Genomic DNA, 13,421 nt, shown 5'->3' with positions numbered 1-13,421 from the left:
AGCTCATCTTCATTTCCTCTCAGCAAGTAGTGCAATGAACTATGTAGCGAATGTCTGCCATCTTCCTTTCACATTTTCTCTCCTGTACAGACAAATGTGCATGGTGATACCTTCTTTCAACAGCGTATTTTCATTTTGGTTTTCAGTTGTCATGGGGAGTGGGTTTCCTTAGGCTTTGTGACTGCTTTCGCTTCATAGGTGCAAAGAAGATAATTCAGAATCCATAGCTGAGAAAGATCTGTCATTGTCAGGTTTTGGTTTGTGTCAAAGCCTGTCCATCTGGCACAGAAGTGCAGCTCTGCAGCTGCCTGGTGCCAGGGCATGGAGCACTGGGCAAAAAGCAAATAGATGGGGTTGGGATGAGTGAGAGGCTGAAGAAATGGGATCAATGCAGTTGAGGCAAAAAGTAAGATCATAGAATTATAAATTGTTACGTTTGGAAAAGACCCTTAAGATCATCAAGCACAACCATCAACCTAGTACCTCCAGATGTCACGGCACATCACCACCTCACTGCACTAAAGCCCATCAAGAGCATTTTGTACTCATCACTGCAGAAGAAACTAACCACCATATTATTACCTCTGAGAGGTGACTTGATTCAGGTTAAATTATCTGAATCACAAAATCTGCTTTCCATCATCTGTGACTGCAAAACCGTGATGGGATATAAAGCAGTGTTCCTCTAGCAATAATTTGAAGTTCAGTACTTGCTGCTGTGCAGTTAGTTAGTAATGGCAAGAAAAGAAAGGAGGGATAGGACAAGCGTACCTGCTCATCTGACATCTGGCTTAATGACATTATCAGCTGACAGCAGGAGTTCACAGTTTGTTTATGTTTGCTTTTTTATATCTACCAGTAATAGATTCTGTTTGAAAAACACCAATCAAATAACATTTTGGATAGAAATTGCAGGACTCTGAGACTTTTTAATGCTTTTTAATGCAAGAGTCTCATTCAAGTTAAACTCAGAGCAACAGTGACCAAAATCCTTATGTGAACATTATGTACTAGGAAGTGGGAAATTGCTCAAAGTTTTGAGAGAGACACAAGTTAAATAGTAAGATGTAATATTCCTGAAGGCTAAAAGATAATCACCATAGACTCAGCATTCTAGTCTTTAACTTTTTGGATCAGGCCTTCTTTAAATGTCAAGTTTGTGCGTGTCGTTTCTCTTACAGTCATTGTTATGATGAAGCATACTTAAAGAGTCAAGGTCAGTTATGGCCAAAACCCATCCATATGAATGATGAAGAGACAGATCTTGTATCATTGTGCCCAATGGGATCTGACAGGTGACAGAAGCCAATGAAAAGAGGTCAAGCAGAAGAACAGCTGAGATGGAGCAACAGGAAAGCACATTATAACACAACATTTATCTTACCAGTATCAATCAGGGATGATATGGTAGACTCCATCCCAGCAAAATCAGACTGTAAGGAGAAATGAAGATAAAATGGCAGTATTTCAAAAAATAATGAACATTTTTTCTGTCTGTGAGAGAAAGCCTGGAGGTAGTTGATAAAGCAGTGGATAGAGAGATGACTAGCAGTCAAGGGCACATGTATATTAAGGAGAACCTGGGAAATGGGGCAAACATAAAAGCAGAATCCCAGAAATTTTATACAGAAAAACTTGCTAGAGAGATGACTAAATATTAAATTACATTAAACTATGCCTGTTTTGCCCGTGGTCCCAGGAACAATGAAGGAAAAGGGAGAGGTCCAACTTTAGTGGAAATGAGATAAAAAATCCTGAATTTAGGCATCCACATTTGAAAGAGGAGCTGATGTGTTTAATAGAAAACAAGATGGACTTTAGAACAGGACACTGTTTTATGTTTTTCTAAGATCCTAACTGCAGTATTTATATTGCCTGTGATATAGCTGAACATATGGAAGAAGTGTTCATCCAAGAAAAGCACACTTGAAAAATGTTTCAGCTCTGTAACCCAAAAATTGCCACTTGTTTCTTGTAGAGTTGTCATCTTGTTAACAGAATCTTTCACACAGTCCCTTTTTTATTTAAAATACTGACTGTCAGTGCCAACGATATTTTGTCATCCACAGGAAGACTGAAAGTACTTTCTGCTGCTTAGGGAGAGGGCAATGGAGGACAGAGGGCAAAAAATACATTATTTCTGAGTTCTTGCACATTCTATATTTCACTTTGGATGAATAAAGATGGAATTCTACCCCTAAGGAATGCCCAGCACTCTTCAAACCTCAGAACAGCCTGAGCAGATTCCCCTGACTGTTTAGATTTCAGTATTAATGATTTAGCATAATAAAGGCAATGTACAGCTTTACATAGATTTGAATATCTTACTTATTTTGTAACTAAACAGTGTGTAATCAGCAAAAATAGCATGGAAAGCTTATGCCTGTGCTAAGAAAAATTCCTTTAATAGCTTTCTGCAAAGTGTCCATGTTGGAAGTTTCTCATTTTATTTCTAAAGTACCGCCTACCTGAGTGAACTCAACTCGGTGTTCCTTTAGGGAGAGATTTATCTTTGGGAACACCAGGCATCTGTAGGGTAAATATGTACATCCTTGCTTGTTGTCTGCATTCCCTTTATATTTAATGGGAAGAAACGGGCATTTCCAGGGTGTGATTTATCTGATCCCAAGGGATAAATACGTGAAAATAGTTAAATCAATTGTGCTGCAAAACCACACTGTTTTCTGTGGGGGTAAATGTCTGTGTTGTACGAGACTACAGTTAGCTGAAGTAAATCAAACCTGAAGGCTTATATGTGGAGTTGTGCAGTGTCATTGGTTTCCTGACAAGGTGTTTATACTATTCTCATACCGCAACCTGTTGGTCTCATATTGTTTAAACACACTGGGACCAGTGCATTCATTGAAAGGCAAATACTTAGTGAGTTCCTGGCTGAAAATTCCATAGTTCTTTTGTATTTCTGTGGGTTTCCTGTGATGAGATATATACTGGATCAGGATCAGATGCATAGAGATGATGTTTGTACATGTATGAGACCTAAAGTCTGTATGATTTAAATACTTGCTCTCTTCCAACAGGTATAAATCAAATGAGGATTATGTCTATGTCAGAGGTCGTGGCCGAGGAAAGTACATTTGTGAAGAATGTGGCATTCGCTGCAAAAAGCCAAGCATGCTCAAAAAACATATCCGAACTCACACCGATGTACGGCCTTACGTATGCAAGTTGTGCAACTTTGCTTTCAAAACTAAAGGTACTTGACCCTTTCTGCTGAACTCTTGCTACTTCTGGGTATTTTGCCATCTGAGATCCAAGCAGATACTGCAACGAAGGAGAGAATTTTCTTCAGAATAAAATTATTATGTTTATGTGTACAGGACTGTATGAGAGAGTTTGTTTTCTTCTGTTTAATTGATCCAGGGATTTTGTGAGACTCCAAGACTCCTTGGATGGCTTCACTAAGAGCTATAAGGTCTTGACTGGCCCTTCTGTCTGCAGAGAAAATGTAGTAGCACAAGAAACCCCCTGAAAAATAATACTCCACCAACATTGTTGCATAGTGCAAATTTTAATTGCAGCAACACTTAAATGCTACCAGGAGAGTACACTTGTTATGACATAATGTAGAAGCAGAGCATCAGCTGCTGAGGGAAACATGCCTTCATGGGCTTTACAGTGGGTCAGTTTCAAGTTTATAAATAATGTATGTCTCCCAGATGGGCCACTCCATCCACTGTGGCATTAATTATGAATAGAGATCTGATAGCTTCTGTTCACACGTATTTATCAGCAGAGAAAAAAGCTTCCATTTGTCACCCTGAGGCCACTGATAATGATATTCTTTGGAATTCAGATTTGCGATGCAACCATCTCCTTAAAAGAAAAAGTCTTTTTCTTTGGTAGCATGTCTTTGTAGCACAGCCAAAATGAGCCTTACATTCTCAGTTTCTTAAGTTCCCTTTGGCAGACAAGGGAAATGGATTCTGGTCCCAGTGCAGTGAACTTAGTTGAAGGGGGAGAGAGGAAGACGGAGGAAATTTCTCCCAAGATCCCAGTGCAGCTTCATGGCTGTTTTGGGGATTGAGAATTGTAATAGTTTCCATGACTCCAGCACTGCTTCCTGTGCCAAAGATGGGAATAGCTGATGAATGGTAGTAGACCCATCAACCTAATTTAAGATGAGAACTTTCATGGGCATGTAGAGACAAAGGCAAGGAGCTGCTTATTTGTAGTCCCAATAGACCATTTGCTGAGCTGTTCTCATATCATTGCTTACATTTGACATTGCTGGAGGAACGGGTCTTGAGGAGAAACTTGAAGGAGTATTGTGGTTTTACAGCTGTGTTCAGGGAGGACATTCCAGGAAGAAGAGATGGTGTGGAAAAAAATGTGAAATTGCTTGCTGAGGCTGGTATTTCTGGCAGAGAAGAAGAAATACAGAGGAGGTGGTATGCTATTTCACAAGAAGGGCATGAGTAGGAAGAGACTAAGTTAGCCTTCTAAGTAAGAAATTTTAGCTGGTGTATTACTGCTTATGTGCAGTTGTCAGCCTCATAACCATTGTTGCTATTCTACTGAGAGCAGACTTTCAGAGGTACTTAGGTTTTCAGTGTACACTCTGAGCATTTAGCCATCCAGGAGCATCAATGGCCAAGTTAGCCTTTTCATGCAGTGCACAGGTACAATACGAAACGCTTGTTGACAAGGGAGTTATTTGAAGTAGCTGGGACTGAAAGTCAGAGAAGAGCCTGACTTGTGAGCTTCTAAGCACACCTTCACTACTCAGCAGAGTGGTGCAATGTTCCTTCCCCCAGATTGCATGTGCCACACATATCGTCTGGAGATCCTGTTTGGGGTCCCAGAAGCAGCATAAAGGCATTCACAGGGGGCTTCAATTTTGCTAAGCATCATGTCTTGGTAGTGGATTGGGTTTTCTTGTTGGGTGTTGCCAGTGAGACTGAAGTGGATAACGGATTAGAGTGATGTTCTGCAGCTTGTGCTTTGTGCTCAAGATTCTTTGTCATGAAATGTCACTTGGGGCCAGTCCTAACCCAGTTTTCTTATCTGTGAAAAAACAGACCAAGACAGGCACTCTGGAAAGTCAATAGTCTAGTGTTAGATTGCTCCCTCGGGGGAATGGGAGATCTGATTTCAAATCTCTGCCATGTCTGGTTCAGATCTGTACTTTAAATCTGGGAGCTCAACCTGAATTTCCCACATCCCAGGTGAATGCTGTAAGTACATCCTCTCTCAATTCAGAGACTGCAGCTGGATGGTAATCTTGCATAGAAAGGTTTCCCATAACTGTCTTTTTTCTGTGGGATACTTTTGCTTCAAAATGCTTCAAATACTCTGAACGTTTGGAACATATGTATGAAGTAAATGGGACAGCCCATATCTTGAAAATTACACTATGTAACTAGGAGTGTGAGCCCTGAATTGCTTTATTTAGACATCTCTCCAATTTTCCATGTGATATTGAAGCCCTGAATGCCTTTATTTGAATTTTTTATTTTCTTAGGGTATAAAAACCCACTCACATTAAAACAGGTTCTGAGGGCAATGGGTTGGATGCATCAAACCTATCTGTTGAGGTGTTGTTTACCTTTAAAATCCATCATCTGCAGGATAATGGAATTAAGATGTACCAAAACCTGACTTGAAGAGTGAGCTTTGCTATTCTCCATTAATTAGATTAATCTCTGATCCACAGGAAATCTGACAAAACATATGAAGTCTAAAGCACACATGAAAAAATGCCTGGAGCTTGGAGTATCAATGACATCTGTAGATGAAACTGAAGAAGCAGGTATGTCAGAATGATTTAATTTAGTTGGAATGGCCTCTGGAGTATGCAAATGACTCATTGCACTTTAGCACAGTGACTGGCATGGGAAAATATATTAAGACTATTTAGGGCATTTTTTAATTAAGAGGTATCTTTTTAATAAACAGGAAGTATAAAAAATAAATCCTACTCAGTTGTCTGAGTTATGTTTTTATTGAGATACATGAACAGGAGCTAGAAATAAAAGTATGGCCTGTTGTCATCTGTCTCGTACAAAGTACCCAATCTTTCCACTTAAAATGTGAGAGATGGCAACATTTAGTGAAGTTGTGAGGTCGTGTTGTGTGAATTTGCTTTTTTGCTTCTGTTCAAACATAGAGTTTTAAGGTATTTGGAAAAAAGATGGTTTCAGACTATGAGGAAGGGCTTAATGCAGCCATCCCAGATTAAGAGCATCCAGCGATGGCAATGGGTGGTGGGGGATGAATGTGGCGTAAGGTGTAAGATGTGAGGCATGTGCTCACCATTTTCACTTGCTGTGGCTGTTTCAGAAAACATGGAGGACATGCAGCAGGAGGCGGAGAAGAGCAGCAATCTGGCAGGCCTGTCAGCAGAGCACCAGTTTTCTGATGCAGAGGAATCAGATGGTGAGGATGGCGATGACAATGACGATGATGATGAAGATGAGGATGATTTTGATGATACTCAGGGAGACTCGACACCAAAAACCAGATCAAGAAGCACCAGCCCACAGCCCCCTCGGTTCTCCTCCTTGTCTGTGAACTCGGCTGGGGCGTCACAGGGGGCTTCCCCCGAGGGCTCCCTTCCAGTGGGACACTCTTCCCTCATCAGTTACTTGGTCACCTTACCTAGCATTCAGGTTACTCAGCTTATAACACCAAGCGACTCCTGTGAAGACACACAAATGACAGAATATCAGAGGTTTTTCCAGAGTAAGAGTACAGATTCAGAGCCCGATAAAGACAGATTGGACATACCTAGCTGCATGGATGAGGATTGCACACTTTCCTTAGACCCCAGTTCGTCTCCAAGGGACCTCTCACCTTCCAGTAGACAATCATCACCTGGCTATGACTCTTCACCCTATAGAGATAACTCACCAAAGAGGTATTTAATGCCAAAAGGGGATTTGTCACCCAGAAGGCATTTGTCACCCCGAAGAGATATTTCACCCATGAGGCACCTTTCCCCACGGAAGGAGGCTGTGCTGAGGAGAGAGTTATCACCAAGACGGGATGTGTCACCAAGACGTCACCTGTCACCAAGGAGACCAATGTCACCAGGGAAAGATGCATCTGTTCGAAGAGATTTGTCTCCTAGGCGAGAGAGGAGATATATGGCCTCTGTTAGAGCAGCGTCTCCCCGGAGGGGCTTATACCATAATCCAGCATTGTCCATGGGTCAATATTTACAGTCTGAATCTATTCCAGTGGGACATTCAGTAAGTATGAAAATATTTTCACTCTTCTTACCAAAAACAGTGCTCTTACCGAATTTATGCATAGCATTTTAAAAATCTTTGCAGCTTTGTAGAAGGTGGCATAAACTTTGAGCCTTGGTGGAAAGTCCTGTAACAAATGCAAGAAATTTGAAACAGACTGGAACCAAGTCAGGATGCTGATTCAGTTAGATGCATTCGAGTCAGCCTAAGGGGTCAAATCTTCACTTGGTACAGTACTGAGTAGCTCCATTAGCTTCAGTGACATTAGGCTGGTTTGCATTTTCTGTCTCCATATTTATTGTATTTATTATATACATATATAATGAAATGTCATTTTTTAAATGGCCCGGGAAGCTTGCATGGTGTGTGAGGCTTGTTTCTGCAAAACAAAAAATAATAAAAAATCTTCTGTCAGATAGGATCAAGCCAAGATCAAGGCTTAAGGCCCTCTTTCTTAGGTTCAGTGCCCATCACTGAGTATTGTTTAATGGAATAAAAATGCTAAGATAAATGAAACTTCTCGGAAAAGCAGAGTGCACATTGAAATCAGGATCTCTAGCTGGAATCCAAAGGATATTACTGTGTGAGAGGAGCAAGCAGCTGTCTGCCCCACAGAAAGTGCCATCACAACTGGTTTTTCCAGCAGGCCCGCAACCGTCTGGGTGGAAATATGCAAAACTTGCACAGCTGCTGCCCGTGCTGTTCCCTTTTGGTAAATCAGCTCTCAGAAACTGTCAGATTGGCATTTTTGACCAGCTCCACCATTCACAAAGCACTCCATCCACAAATAGATTGGGTCTTTAGAGGTAAGGAACAGCCTTGCTATGAATGCACTTGCTTATTTATTTACTATGCTTCCCGCACCATGTTTGGTGTTGTGGCTGCCCTCTCACTGCCTCCTCCTCAGCCTGTATTTGTGGATTCAACCTGAACAAGCTGAAGAGGGATGGCTAATTAAGTGGTCCTTGAGGAAGGGCACACTGAAACTCTGCTGCACTCTCATAGGAGGGATCACTGCATAGCTGAAAGAGGATACTAATCCCACCAGCAGTTCTACTGGCAAAACAAGGAAGCACAAGAGGATGAAGAGCCACCAGTTTACCTGTCATGATGTCTCAGTATCAGATAGATGGGATTATATAGGATGCTACAGCTGACATAGAGCAGGGTGCCCCAGTCCCTTGTGTCTCGCATGGGACACACTGACATCCTGCAGTGGCGATTTTAAATGTGTATAGATACAGCAAAAGGGTATATAACAGTCATCCTTGGCCATCTGACAGTTCTTTCTGTTACATTTTCCTTTTGTGTTATGTACACTTTCTAGCAAGGTGTTTAGCACATTATAAGAACTCTTTGAGCACTCCTATAGGGCTCCTTCTTTTGAGAAGTCCACTATGCCAGATGGACTTCTAACACTTTACCTTATTTTTGAGGTAGGATCAGCCATGTGACAGTGAAAAACCCAATATAAAAGATCAGTTGTCTTACAGAAAGCATCAGTAACTCAGTGGCATGTTGAGTGTTTTGAAAGAGAAGCCCCGACATCAGAAGAGTCACTGTAGCCTTAATACAGGCACCACTGAAAGCAGAGCCCAGGGAAATGTAAATGAAAAATTACAAGTAAGGATGATTGCCCATCGCAACAAACAATTGCAAGGAAGGAAAGATGGATTCCACCCCTCTTGATGCCTTTCTGGAAGATGTACTTTAGCCAAATAGTAGTTGAGTTTAAGTGAAACACAAGTTATTATACTCAGCATGTGGGAAGACAAATAGTACCTAAGCTGCTACAAATGAAAGCTGTCAGAGAAGAAAAAGGAATTAAGGCTGTTTTTCACTTTTAGGGTAGTGAAATCCATGAAATTAGAATGTCATTAGGAGCTGCATCAGAGATGCATGTGCCAGTTTACAAACCTTAAAATGCATTAAGCGCTGCATTGGGTTCCTAGTTGTTGCAGGAATAAGAGTTGTTTTGTGCTTCTGGTGCCTACAGTTCCCAGAAAAGGCCAGTTTTCTTACTTCTTCACTGAAGTGAATGTATTTGCTCTAGTCTCTTTCACCAGTGCTGGTCTAGTTCCTCTTCATCTTTCTTCCTGTTGAATGTCCATGCGCGCTTTGGTGATCTTGTGCAAAGAGCTTGTAAAGTGCTGTGGCAGTGAAAGCACCACACAGAAAGCAATTGAAATTATTTCTTTAGGAAGTGGAAAATAGCATGGGGGAAGTAACTATTTTTTAGATTGTACAAAAATACAGAAAAATACACTTTTTTTTCCCTTTTGAGGTGATAACAGAATATATTCTAGCAACAGAATACTCTTTCCAAAGTAGCCTAAGGCTCTGATGTATGCTGGGGCACATTTGGCCTTGACAAGTTAACTGGTGTCTTTAAAATTAAAGTCAGATACCCTCTGCTGTCTAAATACATTTGGGTTCTTCTGTCAGTGCCAGAGGTTTCTTTCCTTTCTGAAGTGGTTGATGCCATTATCAAAGGGCTCATTTTCTTCCAGTCCTTAGAGAAGGAAAAGGAATATGAAGGCTGCATTTGTTCAACCTGAGTGAATCTCAGTATTTTAGTTTGGATCAGGCATAAATCTCTGTTGCCACATTTATTGTGCTTTGGCTCAAATGGCAGATCAGTGTTGGAATAAGTGACCTGGATTGTTGTCAGATGAAATTAAACTGAAAAAATGTTCTCCAGGAGTGCAGCAGGTGCACTTGAACTGTGAGTGGCCATTCAAGTGAGTGAAAGGAGACCACATAGCACTAATCTGAAGCAACCTTCCTCTCCAAGGCCACTACACTTGAATTGTGAATATGGGATCCAGCACCAGCAGTTTCACTCCATTACTGCCTGTGCCAACTCTTAGTGCACCCTGCTACTTCCAAGTGCAGGCCTCAGCTTTTTCCTTTTCTTCCAGCCCCAGGGCTACACACCATGAGTTTGTGAATATATCTTGCTGTGAGTGGTACAGACTTGTCTCTAGCAACTGATCTAGCTTCTAGGAGGTAGTGGATTTTGTTCATATTGCCATTTTGTTGCTCCTCTCATTTATTTTGAAGTCCAAAGCCTGTGTTGGTATGTTCAGATGGGCTGAAGGGAGTTAGGCACCTCTATAACTATAAACTTGATAGGACTTATGGTCTTCTGTTTATCCCAGACATGGATATTAAATCCCTTCCCAAATACCCACTACTTTATCAATTTTAGTGAAATGCATTCCTGTACAGACAGACAGCAACTTCTGAAGTCCAGGTAAACTGTGAATAGGTCCACTGGTGTATCTGGTCTACTGTGGTGCATTCGCTGTAGGACTGCAAATTGAGCTGATCCTGCAACTGAAGTTTTCATGGAGTTACAGTCACTTTATTAAGCATCACGCCTTTCAGAAAGCACGTTGGTAGTATGTGCTGATATTGAACTTCACTATAGAGCTTAACACTTTCTGATTTTTAACTTTAAAAAACCTTAAGTACATTATGATACAGTAATAAGAGAGACTGTTTTCCACCCGATGTCTTTTTGCAATCTGTGGTCTGAGGCTTCCCGGAGAATGTCTGTGAAAGGTGCTTGGCTTTGAAACGGGATCTTCCCCTGAATCTCCCACAGCCTGTTTTGGGTGATGTACCACATACAGAGTAAACCCTATCTCATCCCTGAGAGGGGACCTGTGAAACTGGCTATGACTTTGCTTCATGACCAAGTCAGAGCATTTGGTGAAAAGCTGCTACAAAGTTGCTTTGGGAATTATATGTCAGGTGGAGTTGAAGGGAAATATGCTAATCTGTAACAAATGAGAATTACTAGGAAACAAAAGGGAGGAGCAGGGCAGCAACCTGTTCTGGAGGAGCATGGCAGCAACTTGACGGCACTGTCAGCAACCCTTTCTGACTGCACTGCAGAAAGATAACGGTGACTTTCAGAGCTGTACTCTGTGATTTTATACTCACTCTATCAACCAAATAAAGTCCTTGGATTTTCAGGATGCTTGTTGAAACAAAATAGTCTTTCACCATGAATGTGTCTGCTTGAAGGTATGAAATTGGTAGATACTGGAAATAAAAGCAAAGTACAAGGTAGGAACAGTTATTAGTGCCTGTAATAATATATGTTGTCCGTTTCCAAACTTACCTACCAGAGCTACAGAAAGATAATCTAATATGTACTCAGCCAGGCTTGGAAGACATCCAGTGGACATGAACAGACTGTCACTGTGTATGTAAAAATTGGGCATATGAGACATGCATTGGATGCTACTGCTGATCTTAAAGCGTGTAGCAGTTTCTATCATGCTAGCCACCTCTATGTGACAACAGACTGTTGCTCTATTCTGTTTTGAAACGGTGGCAGGGTACAGCATGGAGACAATGTCTTTCTTAATTAGAGGGTTTTGTGTGACTAGGTTTGTTCTTTGATGATTTTTTTTTTTCTGGTTGCTTTTGCTCAATTTCCCTTAGCCCAAGTTCACATCAGATGTGATAGTGATAAATGTCATGGCTTAGGAAGCATCCAAGAGGACAGTGTGACTGAGAAATGGGTTGACAGACCAAAGATGGACAAAAGAATAGGGGCCAAGCAGCTGGACAGAGGTAAGGATAGTGATAGGAAGGACTGACAGGGTAGGTGAACTAAATCTTGTGGCTTGGCAACTGCAGTTTATTTGTAAAATTTTCCCCGTTCAGCAGTATAATGTGCTTTCTTATGACAGTTTCTCTTTTATGAGACTCAACCATCTCACTTTCTGAATAAGAACATTCCCAATGTAGATTAGTCTCTGAATAATAACATCTCTGAAGTTTGAGTCTGATGATTATGGGTCACCCTTCCTGTCTCAACATTGATTTATATTAAACAGGACAAAGCATCTGAGCACAGTGAGATTGAGCCCTTGGGTAGAAAGAAATGGAATCTTTAATTGCCCCCTAAACCAGCTCCCTGGGATGGGATCAAGAGGTTGCTTAATGCCTTGAGAGCTAGGATTTCCCAGCAGTGAAGTGTTGCCACTTTAATGTGTTGGCATTTAGCAGTGCAGTGCTTGGGCTGCCACACCAAGGTTGTGGTAATGTTAGAGCTCTGGGGCCATTGATCAGTGTTTGGTCAATTTACAAAGAAGAGATGAGCATTTTTGTTCATTTAATTTCTTATGAGAGTCCCGGAGAGTTGTGTGGCCAAATCCCACACATAATAATGAAAATGCCATCCTTCACTTCTGTCATCATTATTCCTCTGGTCAGCAATAAATGATACTTAATCATCAGATAGCAAACAAATTTTAAAACCTAAGAATGAAAAAGAAACCCAAAAGCCCAGGGCATATTTAATACGGAGTGGAGATGGAGCTATTCATTCTTCCAAGGCAGGAACTAATGGGAAGGCACTGAAAATGTCAATATTACAAGATTGGCTTTTATTACCCATCACAAAATCCCCCATTCTTCTCAATCCCATTATGAGTGGGTGAGTCTCCCTGGGACAGAATCATCACTTTAGCTCACAGCAAAGCCTGTTCTTTTGTTATTATTTATTTTTTACACTGCAGATAGGCCAGAATAGTGCTTCATTGTCTAAATAACTAAAAAAATTTGTGTCTTCATTGCACAAAGGCACTTAAACTTCCATGAAAATTTCCCACCCCTCTCTTTCATCTGGGTTTGGGTAAAGCTCACAGGGAGCAGGTGCCTTCTCTGGAGCTCAAGAGCAGAATATTTCAGAAGGCAGGAAATATGTATACACAGTCAGATTTTCCCTGCTATGCTAAGCAGCGGTGGTGAGCAGGAAGTGTTCAGGTGTGTATTTCTCTGCAACGAAGACTTGAGATACCCAGTGTGGGCTGCAGATACCAACACCGTTTTCCAAAAGAGAGGTTAAGATGGATCTCCAGGCTAGTTTTCTCCGGGGGAATGAAAATCTATTTACCCCAAATTCTCTTCAAAATTTCAGCTGAGTGTAGTACTCATGACTTCCTGACCTAAATTGCTACATTTTGTTGCTGAACTCTCTTGACTAGCCACTGCCTTTCACCTGAGAGGCATGAGCCCAGTAGGGCTGAGCTGAGCAAAACCTCCTCTGTTATTTGGGTATGCAATTAGTGGAGTTTTCCAAATGCTTTGGTATTCATCTGGATGAAAGGTGCTTCATGAAAGGGAGGTTATGCTAGACAGGAAAGCAGATAGGTGGTTTGGCAGCCAGACAAGAATTCTGCTAGTAGC

At 41.3% G+C, this 13,421-nt stretch overlaps 1 protein-coding gene across 10 annotated transcripts in view; it reads left to right on the top strand.

The window, feature by feature from the left end:
• The window catches only part of HIVEP2 (HIVEP zinc finger 2), a 140,951-nt gene that overhangs the window by 125,814 nt on the left and 1,716 nt on the right, over positions 1-13,421 (top strand). For all 10 annotated transcript variants that reach the window (XM_071549204.1, XM_071549207.1, XM_071549205.1 and 7 more), the window contains 3 exons: positions 3,039-3,214; positions 5,675-5,770; positions 6,301-7,211. In XM_071549204.1, the coding sequence (XP_071405305.1) occupies positions 3,039-3,214; positions 5,675-5,770; positions 6,301-7,211 (1,183 nt within the window). The remainder of the gene's footprint in view (positions 1-3,038; positions 3,215-5,674; positions 5,771-6,300; positions 7,212-13,421) is intronic.

The sequence above is a fragment of the Pithys albifrons genome, chromosome 2 (assembly GCF_047495875.1).
Source record: "Pithys albifrons albifrons isolate INPA30051 chromosome 2, PitAlb_v1, whole genome shotgun sequence".
NCBI lineage: Eukaryota > Metazoa > Chordata > Aves > Passeriformes > Thamnophilidae > Pithys > Pithys albifrons.
Note: the sequence above shows the minus strand (reverse complement) of the source record. Positions and strands in the feature narration are given on the sequence as shown.